At 41.7% G+C, this 20,978-nt stretch overlaps 1 protein-coding gene across 10 annotated transcripts in view; it reads right to left on the bottom strand.

The window, feature by feature from the left end:
• The window catches only part of KIAA1217 (KIAA1217 ortholog), an 820,690-nt gene that overhangs the window by 173,181 nt on the left and 626,531 nt on the right, over positions 1-20,978 (bottom strand). For 2 of the 10 annotated variants that reach the window (XM_074404916.1, XM_074404918.1), the window contains exon 3: positions 6,026-6,106. The exons of 7 other annotated variants lie outside the window; for them this stretch is intronic. In XM_074404916.1, coding sequence (XP_074261017.1) covers positions 6,026-6,106 — 81 coding nt within the window. Of the gene's footprint in view, positions 1-6,025; positions 6,107-20,978 lie in introns of those variants that run through there. One more of the 10 variants, XM_074404920.1, reaches the window with a different exon arrangement.

Consider the following 20,978-nt stretch of genomic DNA (forward strand, 5'->3'; position numbering starts at 1 on the left):
TACTGCCTATGAGCAGTCTGTGGATTCGTGCCAGGCTTACTAGTAACCGGGAACTTCTGGCCTTACAATAAGATAGATCGATATGCACTAACCCCGTTTTAATGCCAACTTCCGGCTGTGCATATCTGAGATTCTCATGTCTCTCCTACTTTAAGTTGAACTCTGAAAATTAGTATTTCTCTTCCCCGACTTGGACAAAGGGGAAGCATTTCTCTAGGATTTATTCTGATGAATTATCCCTGATACACTCAGTTTATATCCTGTTTCTTCAAGGCTAATATTTCAACACTTTTCTCCCTTTTCCATCCAAAGCATACCCAGACATCATTCATGATTTTCACCTGTGAAAACAGAATGGCATTTGTTCTGGATGGAAATCAGATGATTCAGCAGTTGGGCAAAGTACAACTGTACCTTTTGTTTCCACATTTTCCTTCTCTGTGTGTATTATTTCATTATCAGATTGGAAAGATGAAAGGGCAGTGATGCCCAGTACCCACTGCCCATGGGCAGCTCATCTAGAGCCAGCCACAGTCATCCCTGCACTGAAGCATCCACTGCATGGAGCAAAGTGAGCCAGGCAGGACCCCTCTGCCAACCCACTGTCACCCTGCAAACAAATAAATGACAAGGACACCTCTGTGCAGAAAAGGATGCTTCCTTATTGTTTAAAGAAGCACCACACTATGCAAGTACTCTCCATAGTGTATTATGTGTGTCAGACTCATCTCCTAAGGTATCGTTAATTTACCTTGTCCATGTGGTTGTCAGAAACAGACAAAAAAATGTATGAAACTTCTGCTCCTAGCCATCACCTCCTGGGAAACTGTCAAGCCTTTGAGTTCTAAGGTCTTCCCACAGAGAAGGGTTGTTAATGGTATCTCCACACTACAGAGGCCACTCTGAAGACTCTCTCCCTAAATTGGTGTTAAAAGGTAAAGGTATTTGGAAAAGGAATCTGGACTTGCCTCCAGAAGGGGAAGGGAGCGAGTTTCCAACCGGGCGGGAAGAGGGGAGTGGACGACTTCCCAGAACCAAGAAGAGGGTGGCAGTTTTGTTGTCAGGGGTGGTGCTGGTGCTCTTGAAATTGGGAAGACCTGTATTCGATTTGCAAGAAGTAACCCACAACTGGGAGGACGGATGTGTGACATGCTTAGAGTGGCTGAAACCAGCTGCTCACACTTAGGATACTTGGCAAAGGTCCCCATAAACCTGGCTGCAAGCAGGCTGCATGGAAGGCAATTCACTATGAGTCCTAGGAGACTCAGAGGCCTTGGCCTGGTTTCACTGGACTGGACAAGCTCCCCATGATTTCCTTATGACTCCAAGTGAGGGAATGATGCTTCCTCTTAATAAGATAGAATGAATTTATCAATAATTGCTGGACAGATTAGTTTGATTTGGGAAAATTAAGAGAAGTGGTAGTTTAGTTCTTGTACTGGAGTGTCAGGAAGCAAATCCATACATACCACATCTTTAATAGAATAAATAAATCAAGAAACAATTTGGAAAGCTGGTTAACAAATTACAATGTATGTGTACTCTAGACTGCTTCTACATTCATAATAAAGGTGTTTTAAAGGAATTTTGGGGTATAATTTGGTAAATGAACACAATGTAGCCAAATATCAGCACTAGTTTTCTTTTGATGGTGGCATTACGAGTAGCATACTTTCTTTTCTTAATAATTTCACCTTTTGTTTTAGACTTAGATTTAGATTTATTTTAGTGTGCAAGTTTGTTACATGGGTATCATGCAAAATGCTGAGGTTTAGGGGACAATTGATCCTGTCCCTGAGGTAGCAAGTATGACATTGATTCCACAGTCCCATCGATCGTTCTTCTCTTGTGTATTCTGTATGACTGGATTCTAGGTTTGAGAATTTGTCCTTAGAGATGGCCCCCAAAATGAGAACACAAATGCACAGGGAAAACGTGGGAAGGGAAATAGATTTTCATTTTCATGCCATGCAATATTTGGCAAGAATCCAGAATCGCAAGAACTTCCAAATCTACAAAAAGATACAGTTAAGAAAGAAGCACCAAAGCCATTAAGTCAGTTTCAGACATGCAGATTGCACTCCACCTTTTAAAGAGACAGACTTCGAAATCTGTAGTTCTGATACCATTCCAGTAATTTAATCTAAAGGCTCTTACAATTTGATTCCAGGTAAATTTGTAATTTTAGCAATTTTCTATGATCCTCCAGATATTTTCTACCTTTCATCCTCTTCATAGTTTGTAGATGATACAGTATGCTTTTTTTTCCCTTGAAAGGTTTGGTTCTGCCTAGAAAAGCCACTAAATCTGTTGCCTTGCAGAGGAGACAGTAATTCTTATCAGATCAGAGGCAGGGTGGCCTTCTCAACTCCAGGATTAGACATCAACCTGCCATGTGCCTGCCTCCTGGCTTACCTGTAACATGATATGGGCTCTATTAAAATACCACCTCGAATTGGCTGCTCTGACTCCTCCCCAAAGCCGGAATGAGATAACAGCTATTTAAAGAAAATAAAGCCTAGCTCTGCCATAGTCTCCATTTAGCATCCTTCTACCCAGTTAGAAAATTAGATCATCAAAAGTTCCAAGTCTGACCTTCACCCCTTTCAAGAAATACATTCATGCATATTTTTATTTAGTGATATGTTCCTCTTTTCATTTTGCCAATATAAAATTAAAAACCTTGGCTAGGTGTAGTGGCTTACATCTGTACTCCCACTTTGAGAGACTGAGGAAGGAAGATAAATGAGGCCAGGAGTTTGAGACCAGCCTAGACAGCGTAGTGAGATCCCATCTCTATAAAAAAGACATGAAAATTGGCCAGGAGTAGCGGCGTACACCTGTAGTGGGAGGATCACTTTAATCTGGCAGTTTGAAGCTGCAGTGAGCTGTGATCACGGCACTGTACTCCAGCCTGAGTAACACAGGGAGATCCTGTCTCTAAAGAAAACAAAAGCCAGATGAAGAATACTGCTGTTTAATTGTTAGTCCTGCCTACTATGCTGATCAACATATCTCTTATAAAGGCATGAATGACGTTTCCTTTAGAATTTAAAACAAAGAAAATAATTTTGCTTCCTGAAGGATTAGTATTACCTTGTCATATAACGAGAATTATGTGATGTATATACATCAGGAAGCTTGAAACTAAGTTTAATATCCAAGCTAATCATAGTACCTACATCTGAAAATTTGCTTCCTCTTCTTACAGGATTTTGCCTTTTGATTTTCAGTATATCTACCTTAGTGTAGATGTCTTTTTTATTGCAAGTTGCCTTGAATAAAGCAGTTAACTTATTCTTTCTCTCCTTTCTCTCTGAAACAAGAAAAGTAATGCCTTATAAATAAGCAAAAAGTTGGACAGGCTTTGGCTCCGAAAGTCCTCATTGGTTGAGTTCTGAGCAAGGCTGCAGATGCTTTTGTAATTCAGAGAGTCAGGAATTCACTTTAAAAGGCTATAGGATAAAAGGTGTCTGTGTGGGGATTGCTGTTATTATACTGATAAAAAGAAAATAACCTGCCTGTAGCCTTTGAAATTTCGAGTAAAATACAACCAGCACAACATGGTGCTAGGTACATACCTTAGAAGGCCTCCTTCACAAAAGCCATTCTTAAGCTCATCTCTGCAACCTAGGCTTCAGTGCTTTATGGAGAGGATGTGGGATCCCAAGCCACAGGATGGTGCCCCTAAAGCTTAACTGCATTGCTGCCAAACCAAAGCGGCTTTCCTTGATAGCAAAGGCCCTCACCCTCAGTGAGGGTTTGGGCTGTGCCACGGGAGATCTTATGATGTCCTCACCACCCCACACTGGAGAGGGCCACAGGGAGCTAGACCAGAGGAACTCTTGTGGGTTCCTGGGGTCACCAAGGCTGAGCTTATGTACACAGGTCCTTAGATCCTCCCCATACATCCTGGGAACAGAGTTCCCTGTTAATTTCAAACATATTCCCCATCCCCACAGCCCAAAACAACCGCCACCACCACCTGCCCAATTTCACTGGAATGATTTTGAAATGAAATAAACAAACACCTTGTGAAAGTTCTAACTAGCTTTCCGTGCCATAGATTCTGATCTTCCAGTCCTGCCATAGGAAAGAATATCAGTGTTTGAAGAGCCAGACAGAAGACAAAATTGATCATAAAAGGACTTGCTGTTTTTATCACGTTATTTTATGAAAAGCAGACTCCCATCCTGCCATGAATTCAGATGCAATGCCGTATGAAACCTTTCTGAACCTCAGTTCTCTCTTTCATAAAATAATCAGAATACCTATTTGACAAAGTAAGGAGTGATTGGAAAAACGTTACATGGGGCAGCAATTGGTAAATCATAAAAGATGCCAAGCATTTAGCTATCCTTAGGCAGTAAGCTGGTATTACCCTAAGCAGAGTGATTCTAGATGGCTCAGCTCCCAACTGTACTCAGGAAGTCCCACAGCCTGTGGGATCCTTTGTGAGAGGAGAAGGGTACAAACAACCCTCTAAGGGACCCACCATGCCTTTCTTGGGCTTGTGAGATACGTAAATAGTTACATCCAATTTCAAAACAGAACTTGACATCTGCACAGGATCTGAGAGTTACTCATTTACTAAAGGGGAAGAAAAACATCTTCAATTTTCAACCTTAATCTTCATCCTATTCCATCTCCGCAAAACAGCATTATAATTTAACTTGCTTATAAATGCCCAAAAAAAGCACTTCAAGAAAATGCCCAGATATTCAATTATTTGCTGATATGAAAAAAAAAGAAAGAAAAGGAGTCAGTCCTGAAGATTTATTTGTTTAAAGCAGTATTAAAAAAGAAGAGCGGGAGGGAATCCCAAACTCTGTACTACTTATGATGGGAAAATCACACTGGGGTATGTTAAATCTATATCCTGAAAGTAGGAAGAATGGTTAATGGCAGGGTGTGAAGTCATAGGGAACAGCTCACTATGCCCTTCTTCTCCCTTTCTGCATTTTTATTTAGCACAGAATACATGTGCAAGGAAATCACAAAGATGCCTCTACTTTGCATGAATTATAGGAATGTGAAAATGACTCATATTTTTATAAAAAAAAAAATTAAGGATAAATGCCCATTAGAATTGGGATGATATGGGATATGACAGTTCTCTTTAGTGTCTAAACTTGAACTTTTATGTTTATTTGCTTGGGTAGCAACTTTCTAGATTCAGCTTGCTACACTAAAAAGAGATCACTGAGACTGATTAAGAAGGGGAAGGTAAAGAGATAAGCATGATCACTGATGACAGACCAAAGGGAAGGAGATCACCTTTGTACAAAAGCCAGATGGGTAAACATTTCCTAAGCATAGCCATTAATTAGCTGTGTGACCTTGGGCAAGTTACTTAACTTCTCTGGGCCTCAATCACCTCATCTGTAAAATGAGGATCATAGTATACCTACCCCACAGGGTTGCTGTGAGAAGTTAATGCCTGTAAGGCACTTAGAACAGTGCCTGGTGCATATAAGTTCCATAGAAACGTGTTTATGTGCATTGCGATCATTATTAAAATGTCTATAAGTAAAATGATCTGGACCCAACGTGGAATACATTGGAACTGGGCAAAGCAGGGTGACAGCGTTTTGGGATTGTCTGAATGATGCAGGCTTCTGTTTTATTGCCATGAGCATTCTGCCTGAGCAAGCTGGCAAGGATGGGACCTCTGCACAGAGACGCTCGCTTTTCAAACAAGTATTCAAAGATCCCCAGCTTGCTGTTGCATTACTGCTGATTCCACAATCCAATCTGTGGAGAGCAAATTAAATATTTCAAAGCAAGCATGCAATTAGTGTTCAGTTTAATACTGACTCTCATACTTTTTAGAAATGCACATATTTCAGAATGCTGCAAGCAGTTGGCTCCGAGAGTTTTGAATCAGGGATTGGGGTAAAGAGCAAAAAGGGCAGGCATCTGGTTTAGTCACTGACACTGATTAGAAGGCCACTCGCAGGTGAGAAAAAAAGGTGCAGGATGAGGGTGCAACTCAATGCAGAAAAAGAACAGGTAGAGTACTAACTCGCTGAGACGATTCAATTTTCATCAAGTACCTTTGAATGTCAAGTTCTGCCTGAAGAGAGATCAGCATGCCCTTCAAAGCCTGTGGACCAGGAGAAAACAAGAAAAAAATAGAGAAGAAAAGGAGTGAAAACGTGGAAGAGAAAAAGAATAGGTTGACCAAATGGACCACCTATTTATTCATGACGAAAATGTAGCACAAAGAAAGAAAAATGATTACAGTTGTATTTGACATCCTTTTATTTTATAAAGACGTGTTGAAGGCTTAACTAGCAATGGGTTTGCCCCCAAAATATCTGCCATAGGTACTTCTGAATTCACCTTGTATAATTGGAGAATGTGTTATGTTGACGCCCTGTCCCTAAGGTTGTCCCAGAGCTGCAGAGGACTTACTAGAGCCTGTCCAACCCAAATGAAATACCTTTCTTAGCCAGAATGCAGTCTAGTGGCGATGACCCAGGCTGCCATCTTGATTGTCACTGGCCCCCGGATCACTGGCCACTGGGTTGTGCTACAAGAGCAGGTCCGTGTGTGCAGTGCTGTCTGCCCAGGCTTTGCCATGCAGGATGACACACCCAAGGTGAATACATACAGGAACAGAAGATCGGCACTGTTTAATTCAGGGCAAGAATTCTAATATTCAAACCTGGTGGATTGTGGAGTGTACCGTCAGTTTACAACGCTTGCTTACTATGCCAGTATTTAAATATTTTAATTCTCATTGATTCCACTGACTTTTTTTTTGTTTTTGTTTTTGTTTTTGGAGACATCTCACTCTGTCCCCCAAGCTGGAGTGCAGTGGCACAATCTTGGCTCACTGCACGCTCTGCTTCCTAAGTTAAAGTGATTCTTCTGCCTCAGCCTCCCGAGTAGGTGGGATTACAGGTGTCTACCACCACACCTGGCTAATTTTTGTATATTTAGTAGAGATGGGGTTTCACCATGTTGGCCAGGCTGATCTCCAACTCCTGACCTCAAGTGATTTGCCTGCTTCTGCCTCCCAAAGTGTTGGAATTACAGCTGTGAGCCACTGCACCTGACTTATTTATGAGCAACTTAACTTAAAACAAAACAAAACAAACAAACCAACAAAAAACCATGTCAGTGAAATATTTCTTATGCCTCAAAAAATGAAAATTTCTATAATCCTCATGCAAAGAGAGTGACTTCCTGTTGTACCCAAAATCAGCCAATGGGGTGTCATAGCTGCATATCTTACTGCATATGCATAGAGATATATCCATATGGACTATTAACATATAGGAGCCTCTAAATACCACCATAATTAAATTATATAATATCCATGATCCATATCACCATTATGTATAGATTACATATATGTGTGTACATTATTTAGAACTCAGTCTCACCCATATCAGACATAAACATCACTAGAAGAAAAAGAACATTTGAACACCGATGGCTATACTCAAAAGCCAAAAAGCCAAATGACAGGTTTCCAGACAAAAACTCAAGATGCACATAGGGGTTAAAAGTAAAGGTAAAAGAACTTGAAGAGGTCTTTAAGAGAAAAAGGGAGTGACACCATTAGAAAAACGATTAGCTGAAGTGACCTCATAAAAAGCCTTTTGTAGGTGAATACAGTCTCACTGTAAAGGTGAGGGTAGCTTAGGGCCCTCTGATTCTCTGCTCTGAAGTTTATAGCCTTCATCAACTGTGAAAGAAATACCCTGAAGTAGACCATAAATAATAAAGTCCTGCAGGTGCATGGTAAATAAAAGTGTGAGATAAAAACAGGATGATAGATTTGAAGAGCTGCTTGCACAGAAAAAAGGTAAAAAGAAAGCACAGAAAATCACAGAGCATTTCCATTATAAGATAATGGGTAACACGGGCTGGGGACAGAGGACCAGGACAGCCACAGCCCTGTGGAGAAATGAAAGGGGGTCCTGGAAGAGACCAGAGACCCAGTGAGGCTTCCAGGAAGAATAAAAAGACCTCAGTCACCCTCTGCTAGGTGACCCTCATTAGAGGAACTTAGAACAAAGAAAACCAAATACCTGGAGAAAGGGGGCAAGGAAAGTCACTACAGCCATTGCTTTAGGCAAATGTCCGAAAGTCAAGAATGTAGGGGAGGCCAGGTGAGGTGGCTCACTCCTGTAAGCCCAGCACTTTGGGAGGTTGAGACAGGAGGATTGCTTGAGGCCAGCAGTTCGAGACCAGCCTGGGCAACATAGGGAGACCCTCACTACCACAAAAAAGTGAAAGAAGAAAACTAGCTAGGCATGGTGGCAAGCCCTTGTAGTCCCAGCTACTCAGGAGGCTGAGGTGGGAGGATCACTTGAGCTCAGGAGGTCAAGACTGTGGTGAGTAGAGTGAGTTATGATCATACCACTGAACTCCAGCCTGGGCAACAGAGAGAAATCCTGTCTTGAAAAAAAAGCAAGAAAGAAAGTAGGGGCAAGAGAAACACACAATTGCTCAAACCCTCCAAACTTTGGAGCAAATCCCAACTCTACTTGTTGTATTTTTTTTTCCTGCCTTTGCTAACTGAGGTCACAGAAACCTAGAAGCTGGAAGACTTTCCCAATCTCAGAGCAGGAAAGGCCCCGGCTGGTGGAGAGCAGGAAGACCCTCTCAGAAGATGCAATGGAAGAAGCACACGGACTTGAGGCAGCAGAATCCTATGATCACAGATACGTTTCCTCAGGATTACAAAATGGAGCTCACTGAGCACCGTTTTTCACTTCTTAGTAGGTTCCATCTGTGTGGAAAAGGTTTTGAGCCCTGCAAGTTTTGAGCCCAACAATAAGAGAAATAAAAATGAAAGCTGGTTTTTATTAGGCCTCTCACATATACCTGCTAAACCAAGTGTACAGAATTTAGAAGCTTGATTTATGGCTTTGACTATACAATAGAAAATTGTTCTTAAAAAATAAGAGTGGGTGGCCAGGCATGGTGGCTCACACCTGTAATCCCAGCACTTTGGGGAGGCCGAGGCAGGTGAATTGCCTGGGCTCAGGAGCTCAAGACCAGCCTGGCCAACAAGGTGAAACTCTGTCTCTACTAAAAATACAAAAATTAGCTGGACACAGTGGTGGGCACCTGTAATTCCAGCTACTCGGGAGGCTGAAGAAGCAGACTTGCTTGAATCCAGGAGGTGGAGGTTGCAGGGAGCTGAGACCGTACCACTGCACTCCAGCCTAGGCAACAAGAGCAAAACTGTCAAAAAAAAGAGTGAGTGAGACCTGAGATGACTGTTTTCATTTTTTAATGATAATCGGTAGTTTATCACATATAAAGAGGTTAGATCAAGATTAAAAGAATCGGCCAGGTGCAGTGGTCCATTCCTGTCATCCTAGCAGATTGCTTGAGGTGGCCAGATTGCTTGAAGTCAGGAGAGCAAGACCAGCTTGGGCAACACAGTGAGATCCCATCTCTACAAAAAATACAAAAATTAGCTGGGCATAGTGGCACGTGTCTGAAGTCTTAGCAACCTGGGAGGCTAAGGTGGGAGGATTGCTTGAGCCCGGGATGTGACGGTTGCAGTGAACTGAGATTGTGCCACTGCACTCCAGCCTGGGCAACAGAGTGAGACTCTACTTCCAAGAAAAAAACAAATTATTAAAGGAATGTTACTGAGGAAACGGGAAGACTCAACTAGCTCAAGGAATGGCAAAAATAATAATACTGTAAAAATTAAGCAGAAGAGCATTTATTGTCTCAAAAACTCCTAATAAATTCATTGGCTGTCATAAGAAAATGGCAAAAATAAACTTCAGACATTGCTGTTATACTGAATGGCACTTGAGATCTCTTTGAAAGGTTGAAAGTGGCAGGAAGGGAAAGGGGTTCAGAGTTTCTTTCCTCATGCTGATGAGTCTCAGGAGAGTTGCTCAAGAATAATAAATATTAGGTAAACAGCCAAGGTACAGATGTAGCAGAGAGAGCCAAAAATGAGCAATACACGTACAGTACTTACAACGGTCTGAATGGCAAGTGATATTTCTTTTCTTCTTCTTCTTTTTTTTTTTTTGCTATATCTATTTCAGTTTTCTATAATAAATATAATTCTATAACAAGGCAGAAAGAAAAGTATCAGTAAAGGTGGGAAAAAGTGAAATGCTGATCTCTAGGGAGCAATAAAGGTAGACGGCAGGGCACTCTGGAGGCTGTTATTTAAGCCCTCACCCAAAGTTCCACTTTTATTCACAAATTAAAGATTTTCTTTTTTCTTTTTTTGTTTTTAATTTGAGATAGAGTTTCACTCTGTTGCCCAGGCTAGAGTGCAGTGGCATGATCTCAGCTCATTGTAACCTTTGCCTGGCTAATTTTTATATTTTTAGTAGAGACAGGGTTTTGCCATGTTGGCCAGGCTGGTGTCGAACTCCTGGCCTCAAGTGATCTGCCCACCTTGGCATCTCAAAGTGCTGGGATTATAGGCATAAGCCACCATGCCCAGCCCAGAAATTAAAGACTTTCTGATGTCACTCTACATAGAGTCAACTTTTGACTCTCTGGAAGCAATTTAACCAGTTAGGAGACTAACCGTGGTAAATGAAAATATATTCATAAAAAATGTAAGATCTCATGAAAAGATCTCTGTATTACAAGCTGTCTAGAGTTTGTAATTACACAGCAACCACTGAGTCATCCAATACATCTTCCAACATGAACATCTAATCACCAAAGCCTTAGCTTAGGTTGTTATTCATGTTTCTAAATCTATGGATGCATATTTCCTTTTCTTCTTCTTTTCTTTTACTGTTAATATCCTTATTCTCTATTTTACCAGTGGAGAATGTTCAGTATTAATTTCCACTTAGTTCAAGAGTCAAGCAATGAAAAGTGCTATTTTTATCAAATTTCTGAAAGCCTGCTGTCTCCCTGCTTTGGAAGTCCTATAACAGCTATTTAATTTCCTTAAGCCCCACTTTCCTAGTCAGTAGATCATAATAGGTTGCTAGGAGGATGAAGTGACTTACAGGGATGTAAGACACTGTACAGAATTCCTAACAGACTAAGGATGCAAACGTTAGGAACCTGAAGATTAGAAAACAAATTGCATTCTCAAAAAGATGCTCTATTTAAATAAAGGAACGACAATACAATTTTGCATATCCTTTTGATTCAGCTGTTCTATTTCTAATAATGTACCCTAAGGAAATAATCTACAATAATTCATAAGGAGGCCCTGCATGGTACAGTATTTGCATGTACACAGTGGAACTAACAAAACTAAGAAACCACATGCAATGAAGTAGCTATCTTGTAACAGGAGGGAAAGAAGTTCATACTTATAATTAAATGGATAAAACTGTATTAGAAAAAAATGGGCCGGGCGCTGTGGCTCATACCTGTAATCTCAGCAATTTGGGAGGTCAAGGTGGGAGGATCGCTTCAGCCCAAGAGTTCAAGACTAGCCTGGGCAACATGGTGCAACCTCATCTTCACAAATAATACAAAAATTAGCTGGGCATGGTGGTGTCTGCTGATAGTACCAACTACTTTGGAGGCTGAGGTGGGAGGATTACCTGAGTCTGCAGAGGTTGAGGCTCAGTGACCTATCATTAAGCCACTACACTCTAGCCCTGTGACAGTGTGAGACCCTGTCTAAAAAATAAAATAAGATAAATAAGAACAAAAATGGCATGTGCTTGTGGCATGTGGTTTCTTTTCTTTGAGTCTATATATCTAGAAAAATGTAGAAGGATATACACCAAAATATTAACACAGGTATTCTATGTGGGTCATGAGATTGTAAATAATTCTTCTACTCTTAATCTGTTTCTAACATTTCTAGAGTATCCATGATTAATTTTGCAATAAAAATCTCTTAAACTCACCTAAGATTTAGCATTAAATTATTTGTGCTTGCTTTTCTGATTTGTTTCTACCCGCAAAAAAACCGCTTAGCATTGAATATGATATAAATAACTACTGATGAATTTGAAACAACAGGAGAAAAACTGATTTGATTTGCGAATTTTTAAAATGCGAAGAACAATAAAATCATATCTACATGCGTGTTCCTCATCTGGCCATCATTTTGTTTCCTCACGTTGATTACATATCAGTTGCACCACAAGGGGGTGCCCTGAACCTAGCAAGTACCATACAGTCTACAGCGTAATCAAAGGAGGCAGCTGAAATCCCAAATTCAGGAGGAAACAAGACACAGGTCAACCGATTGCTTTTGGTGAATCTTCCTCCTCTCCAAATGCCTCCCAGAGCCCCTGGCTCAAACTCACTTGGGCTGAATATAACCAGTCTGTGAAAAAACTGTAACAGGCTGACTGCTTGCATAGTTAAAGCCCATGATAGAAGGAAAAGAATTGATTGCTGCAAGTCTAGTAGATTTCATAAAGTTACCACTGAAGGATAAAAGGTTAGTAGCCCCTATGACAAAAAACTAAAGAATACAACAAGACCTTTGGTTGGGTCTTAGGGAAATATCCCAAGTTAAGGAAATAGTCTTAAAAGTTAATTCTGTCCTGGCCGAGCACAGTGGTTCACACCTGTAATCCCAGTACTTTGGAAGGCCAATGTGGGGCCAGGAGTTCAAGACCAGCCTGGCCAACATGGTGAAACCCCATCTCTACCAAAAATATAAAAAATTAGCCGGGTGTCATGGCATGTGCCTGTAATCCCAGCTCCTTGGGAAGCTGAGGCACAAGAATCATTTGAACTTGGGAGACAGAGGTTGCAGTGAACCCAGATGGTGCCACTGCATGCTAGCCTGGGCGACAGTAACACTTCATCTAAAAAAAAAAAGTAATTGTATCCTAAAGATACACAGTCTATCAGTAACCAGGGGAGCAAGATAATTTCTCATTATTTGGGGTTAAAAAATAGTTACTCAATTTAGAAATCTAATTGTAATATAATTCCTTTTCTAACTGTTTAAGATATTTAAAGACAGAATAAAATTATGTAGCCTTGTGAGACTTTGTAAGTCACGCTAAGACTTATAGTTGATATAACAATAATAAAATATAAGGTCTCCGAGACTTTAAAGGGTAAATTAAAAAGCAGCAACATTTAACAAAAAAGAATTCAGGGAAGATATCTCAAGAGCTTCTAATTCTAAGAATTTCTAATTTCCTAAGAAATCCTAGGATCGTAAGTAATCCTATAGTGAATATAGGATACTGGTTGAGATTATAACTTCCAGAAAGAAAGAACTGGGCTTAAGCCTTATTTTCATCACTTTCTATCTGTGAGACTTTGGGCATATTACCTTAAGCATGTTTCATGTAGTTTTCTCATTCATGACATAGTAATAACAATGTTTACATTACACTTTGTTGTATGAAATAACTTGAGGAAAATGCTAAAGCCAACATCTGACACACAGTAAAACAGATTTATGAGCATTTTGAAATAATTAATATTCTCTTGTAAATGAAAGATAAACCAGGCTTCACGCCTGTAATCCCAGCAATCTTGGAGGCTGAGGCAGGCAGATCACTTAAGGTCAGGAGTTGGAGACCAGCCTGGCCAATATGATGAGACCTTGTCTTTACTAAAAACACACAAAAAATGTGTTGGGCATTGTAGTGCACACCGATAGTCCCAGTTATTCAGTAGGCTGGGGTACGAGAATCACCTGAACTCAGGAGGTGGAGGGTGCAGTGAGCCAAGAGCACACCACTGCACTCTGGCCTAGGAGACAGAGAGATGCTATCTCAAAAAAAAAAAAAAAAAAAGAAAGAAAGAAAGAAAGAAAGAAAGAAAGAAAGAAAGAAAGAAAGACAAAGTATTAGAATGAACAAACACATTGGCTATTTACCGAATGACTATGAACTTGTTCACAGATCTCAGGTACTATGTGGCCAATGGATATGTCTAAACTCCTGTGTGCTCCTGTTCTCATGGGTCAAAGTAAGGAGACTGATTTATAAAAAACAAAACAAGTATACTTTGTGTGTATATGTGTATATATACATGTATATATACACACTCCACATGTATGTGTGCGTATATATATATGCACACATACACAATGGAGTATAATATACATATATGTATATATTCTATATATACATACAATGGAGCATGTGTGTGTATATGTGTATGTATGTGTGTGTGTATATATGTATGTATATATATATATATATATATATATATATATATATATCTACGCACACACACACATGCATACAATGGACTGCTGGCTTTCAAAGTAGTGAGTTTGAAGGGTGACAAGATTATTTGTATGACCTTGCCATTGCATATAAAAAACAACAACAACAAAAAATACAAGTTGCACAGCAAATCTGTCATATACAAGGTGAATATTCAGCCAGTTTTCACCAGGACCAGCCACTGTGTACAGCCACTGTCCTGATTGGACAAGCCACGCCACAGCACAGTCATTCATCTTCAATTCTGTGTCTCAGGATCCACCCTTCCTACTTTGATATGAGACTAAAATGATGCAATAGATTCATGAGAACTTTGAAATAGTTAATATTCTCATACAAATGCAACACTGTAAGATGAACACACATATTGGTTAACTATAGGAGGACTGGTATCTCATTCACAGACCTCAGAGTTCTTTCCCAAGCCTCTGCATTCCTAGATAACAAAGAGTGAAATGGAAGTATCCCTGCCCAGTGTTCTACAAAGCACCTGTTAAGAGTTAACTCAGCTCATCTCTGCAAGGGTGACAGATATTCTCAGAACTGCGCCAACCAAGTGCAGCCCACGGACATTAGGATGACCAGTTCCTCGAGAACTCTGCTTATTTTTGCCTCCATAACGTTTAAAACCCCTTCACACCCTAGATGCTTTACTCATTTGCTCACTTCTCATCTGTCTCCATCCCCTTGCACACACACATTGAAATGTAATGATGACAAAGGCATGAATATCTTCATCCACATCCATGCTGAGAATCACAAAGGCATGAATAACCTCGTATCCACATCCATCACTTACAGAATGAACGAATGAAAGGCTTGAAGAAGGCATTGGTTCTAGGGAGTCTTGGCTTTGTGCAGCTTGCGTGATTTGGGGGCTTACCCCCTGACAGTAGAAGTTTAGGTGCATGGTCCAGGCAGAGGTGCCTATAGCCTCCAGCAAGGCTGTACACTCCACAGGCCCGGATCAGGCCCAGTGCTCACAGGAGCCTCAGCAACCAACCTGCTGGGACTCATTTCCAGACACTAATCACACTCCTGCCAAGAGCATTCCAATCTCTCACCCCGACCCCCTGTGCGTTATTGCTTCTTGGCTGCTCTCACACCTTGAAAGGAGGAATATACTCATCCTATATGGAATTTCTGTTTGGCAGAGTTTCCTTTCACAATTTTCACTAAAACGCCCCTTCCTTGGAACACGAAACTAAAGTTAAACAAAAATACTCAGAACCCCCCAAGAAAAAAAAAACAGCTCCCAAACCTCTGGTTTCTATTTCCCTCTCATTATTACAAAGGCTTTGTATTGTAAGACATTCCATCCTGGCTTCAATAGCTGCCTGCGGGTGTGCTGCTGCGGGGGAATTAAGCTTTGTGCTAGGATGGCAGGTGCCAGTGAAGCCTTGCCCAGGCCCTAGCCTAAAGGGGCCTTGCTTTAGGAGTGGTCTTCTCGAGCTTGGGCCTGGCCAAAGGTAAGAATTTTAATAGGGAGAAGAGATGGGATAAGATGTAGGATGATTTAGTGAAGCTAGTCCACAGCGCACTTCTGATCCCCCTTTTCTTCCAGAGAAAACAGGCCCAGAGTGTAGAAACTTGCAGATTCTGACCAGCCTGCCTCTGAAGCAGGGTGATTCGTACCACTCCAGGCACAGGTGGTAACTGAGGGATGCTTCCGAGTGTCTTGTCTTCCTCTACCTACAGTGGGCAGGGGCTGGCCTTCACACAATGTCTACCCTGAAAGTTTCCATAATGGCTGGCAGTGGTACCTATGGGGCATCTTATCTTGCTACACTATGAAGGAGAGGTAAGGCTCAATGATCTGGAGAGCACTGGGCTGAGAGTCTGAGACCAAGTTCTAGCCCAGGCCCTGCCTCAAATTCAGTGTAACTTAGGTATTTATCTCAATTTCCTTATGCATTAAAATGAAGACATGGATTAAACCTTTACGGCAAGTCTTAGCTTTAAGTTGCTTTACACACAGATGGCCTCTGTTTCAGTCCGTATTGTATTGCCCTAACAGAATACCACAGCCTGGGTAACATAAAGAAAAGAAATTCATTCCTCATGGCTCTAGATGCTGGAAGTCCAATATCAAGCTGTCAGCATCTGGCGAGGGCCTTCTTGCTGTGCCATCCCATGGTTGATGGTGGAATGGCAAGGCAGCATGTGTGTGAGTGAGAGAGGAGGGGCCTAAACTAATTCTTTTCTTAGGAACCCACTTCCAAGAAACAGAATTAATTCACTCCTGTGGGTTGTGCCTCACAGTCTAGTCATCTCTTGAAGTCCCATCTCTCAACACTCTTGCATTGGGGATTAAGTTTCCAACTCATGAACTTTGGGGGTCACATTCAAACCACAGCAACCTCCTAACATTCTTGGCCACACTAGAGGTCTCCCCAACAAGGTTATTATCAAGGAAGACCTAGACTAATGGGCAAGAGCTCTAAGTGCTTTTTGCAAAGCTCTAAATGCCCATGGGAAGGACCTACAGTCAGAAGGACCTGAGTTCAAGATGTAGGTTCAGCACTCATTACACTTTGACTTTGAATAAATTACTTACCCCCAGCATCAGGCTTTTTACTGGGGCGATTAAACCATGAACGCTCACTTTCTGCATCTGCAGAATGGCAATAATCATCCCACCTACTTCACCATGGTCACCAGGAAGCACAAATGAAGTAAACTGGTTGAAAGCACTGTTAACTATAAAGCTCTAAAATAATAAAACGATGCTGTTATTATTAAAGATAAGAAACTTAAGTTGTGCACAAAAGAAAGAGACCCTAAAATGTTTTGCTGCCAAAGAATGAGGACTTGCTATGCCTATCTCAGGCTGATCAGCTGTGGGGACAGAAGACCTACAACACTTGGCTTGAGTTCACAAGTGCCATGGACTGAATGTTAGTACCCCCAACCCCAAATTTACACGGTAAAGCCATAATCTCCAATGTGATGGTGTTTGGAAGTGGGGCCTTTGGGGTGTGATTTGATCACTAGAGTGGAGCCCTTGTGATGGGATTAGTGTCCTTTTTTGTGTGTGCATGAGAGACAGTCTCGCTCTGTAGCCCAGGCTGGAGTACAGTGGCACAATCTTGGCTCACTGCAACCTCCGTCTCCTGGGTCCCAGTTCAAGCAATTCTCTTGCCTCAGCCTCCCAAGTAGCTGGGATTACAGGTGCATGACACCATGCCCAGCTAATTTTTTTATTTTTTATTTTGAGTAAAAATGGGGTTTCACCATGTTGGCCAGGCTGGTCTTGAACTCCTGACCTCATGATTCACCTGCCGTGGCTTCCCAAAGTGTTGGGATTACAGCCGTGAGCCACCGCACCCAGGCTAATGTCCTTTTTAACAGTCATGAGACAGATGTCTTCTCTCTGCCATGTGAGGATACAGTAAGAAGACAGTGGTCTACAAACTAGGAAGAGGGTTGTCACCAGAATCTGATCATCCTGGAACCCTGCTCTTGGATATCTAGGCTCCAGAACTATGAGAAATAAATTTCTGTCATTTAAGCCCCCAAGTCTATTGTATTTGTTGCAGCAGCTGAAACTAACATAATAAACCACCGAAGACAATGTGGCAGATGTTAGCATCTGTATCCCCAGCTGGGGACCTGGCTGTGAGACTTGCTATCCTGAGGTGCTGAGGCCCACCTGATTACAGAGCTGCCACTTCCTCCGACCATAAGCTCCAGGAACTGAGCTCAGCCAACCTGCCTGCCCTCACCAGTCTATGTCACCTGAGACAGCTCAATGCTGAACTCTGGCCTCATCTTCAAGCTTCTGACCTATTAACCTCTGGAGACAGCCCAAAATAAGTTAGGGGCTAAAAATTATTCTGTTTAAACTGATGAGCTTTATTGAGAGAAAAATGCTTTCTTGTACAAATGATATGGACAGGAGGCAGGGAAATACTGGGTAGAAGAGAGCGGTTCCCTGGCAAAAGCCTCACCCTTAAGTCTGGAAACCCATGGCCCTAAATGGGAACAAGCATTTCTGTGTCTGTGCCCAAATGTTGTCTTTTTTGGTCTGCCACGCCTCCCTATCCTGTACCCATATAAACCCCAAACCTCAGGCTCCACAAGCAGAAGAGTGGTGCAGCAGAGGAGAGAAGAGAAGGAACATCTGAACATTGAGAGGAGTTTGGCTAGGAATGGTCAGAAAGGAGACTGGTTCCAGGATGGCTGAACTCCAGGGGAAGATCATCTTCCCACTCCATCCCCTTTCCAGCTCCCCATCCGTCCTTCTGAGAGTCACCTTGATCTGCCAATAAAATCCCCCACATTTACCATCCTTCAATTTGTCTGTGTGACCTGATTCTTCCTGGATGCAGGACAAGGATCCAGATACCAAGAGGGCACTGAGCTGGTTAGCACTTAAGCTGTCTGTGGATGGCAGAGCTAACAGAGCATGGTAACACAGTCACTGCAGCTTTGGGAGTTGCAGGCACCCAACCCTAGATGCTACCGTGGGGCCAGAGTCCAAAAGCACTCACCTGCATTCCTACACCTGACCATCTGCGTGCTTCCCTTCCTGCAAAAGGTTTGAGCGCTTGGCAGCCAGACAGACAAGCCACACCCCTGTCTCATGTCCTGTGAGGGAGGTCAGGGAACTCTGCCATTTCACAAACACTTTTCTTGACAGTTCCGTTTCAGGGCTAGTAGCTATCAAATAAGGGAGTGCTACCTACCATTTCTTAAATTTGAAGATGAGTTGATGTTGCTTAAACAGACCAGGAGTATGGGCCATCATCAATCGGCAGCTCATATGTTCAATCATTATCATAATAAACACAACCAAACTGAAGACAAATTATTACTTTTAACATTGCATTTGAGAAAGACAATCTGTTGAGAAACAATCAGAAAACCCAGCCACAGCTCTGCAGCATGATTTTGAAGTCACTGGAGCAGAGTTCATACACTCTGCCAGCTGGAGGAACAGTACTGATTGCCATTTTTCATATCCAGTCACATTTTTTTGTTCATAAAATAAGACTGTGATCTTTGGAAATCAGAAGATTGACTTCTAGGAGTTCTTAAAGAAGTGTAATGCTCATCCCTCTAATTACAATGAATTAAAAATAGAATGTATGCTCATAACAATTCAACTCTAAACAGACTTTGCTGATTGCCTGGAAAAATCAAGAGCAAAAGTTGAAAACTTAGTCTCTGAGTACACAAACAGCCTCTGGCCCTACCCTGAAAAACTGAGCCGCATTGAGAGAGGGAGAGAAAATAGCCCCTCAGCAAAATTAAAAATCTTACAGCTCCTTTTTATCATCATAAATATGGAACTTTTGGATCTGGTGTACAATTGTAGTTCATGAATGATCAGCAGGGCACTGAGTGGAGTCATTAAAAGGCTTTCAAAAAACATTTAAGAAGATTACCAAGTGCTCCGCCAGGAGAAGGGCAAAAAAAAAAAAAAAAAAAAAAGTTATTGTGGAGCTTCCTGGAACCCCCCCTCCTTTTGGATCATCAAAGAAATAAGATGAAAATATGCAATGGAATAAATCTAATGAGAAATATGTTTGAAAGACAAAGAAAAACAGAGATTGTAACAAACAAAATACAGTGCTGTGGTAAAGGTGGTTTTTGCAATAATGAGGTCCAAATGGATATTAGGGCGACACTGTTATTTCACAGCCATTTTCATCTGGGACACCTGCCTAAGTGGCTCTATCTCCTGTCCTTTGCAAAAGAGAAAATCGCACCACCTATATGAATGCCCCTGGCTTGTCTGAGCATATCCAGGACAGAACATCTCTATCTCAGCTTTCACCTAGAAGTCCCAGGAGGCTGCTGTGGGTCTGGAGCGGATGTAGAGGGATGTGGGGTCATTCTAGGGTTCTTGGGAGGCCTCAGCACTCCTTTTTCTCTCTAGTACTGCCTTGGGAAGCCCCTGAGGAATCGACCTAACACCCTCCCCAACAACTACCTGCAAACCCCTATGAAGCCAGATTCCCTCTGTTGCCTTGCGCTTTAAGGCATGGAGGTTTAGGATAAAGTTGAGAAGGTCACTCATATTTTCAGATTATTTTCTTCATGGTAGTTCAACTCTTAGGGACATCTGGCAAGGAATCCCTTTCTTTCTGACACCACTTTCCCCAGCTCCTCTCATAATTTACCAAGTATTATGATGTATCACGATGCCCTCCCACTTCCTTCACAAAGCTAATAAATCCCACTTGCATATCATCAAGAAGCAGTGCCTTTGCCTCTGGGAACAGTAACTCATTCTTTCAAGGCAAGATTGCTGAGCAAGAATAACCTTGGCTGAGTTGTTCTAAAATCCAGAGCAGAGAGCGGAGTCTAAACAGATGGAACATTTGATTGGTTGACATAAAAAAAGATTATTCTTTTTAAGGGAAGGTTGGTGCTTTGGCCACCATAATCTATAATAGGCAGATCAGCAAGCCCATTTATGAGAAGGGCAAAGCAAGGTTTTTAAGCTTCCACCTAAAGTATACATAAAGACCTTGCAATTAGTTGCACATTAATGCAAATATATTATGTGATTCACGACTATTCCATATGAAACACCTGAAAGAAGATTGGCTTCCAATGAACCCTTTAAAAGATTAGCTCAGAGAGCCAACCCACCTCCCCATTCACAATGCAGTTCTTGAGTCAGCTGAAAAGACTAACACGGAAAACTTAGTCTGATGCTTAGCGTTATTGTGAGTTCATTTGCTAACCTCTTTTCCACCCTAGCAGAGCCTGCAACGTGGCAGAGGGGAAAGGCAAGCTTCACTTGGGAGTGAAGAGTGCCACACTGATGGCCAAACTCACTGTTGAAAGATGAGGAAAAACAGCCCGGCCAGAAAAGTGATCCTGTGTGAGGTG

This window comes from Saimiri boliviensis, chromosome 8 (genome assembly GCF_048565385.1).
Source record: "Saimiri boliviensis isolate mSaiBol1 chromosome 8, mSaiBol1.pri, whole genome shotgun sequence".
Lineage (NCBI taxonomy): Eukaryota > Metazoa > Chordata > Mammalia > Primates > Cebidae > Saimiri > Saimiri boliviensis.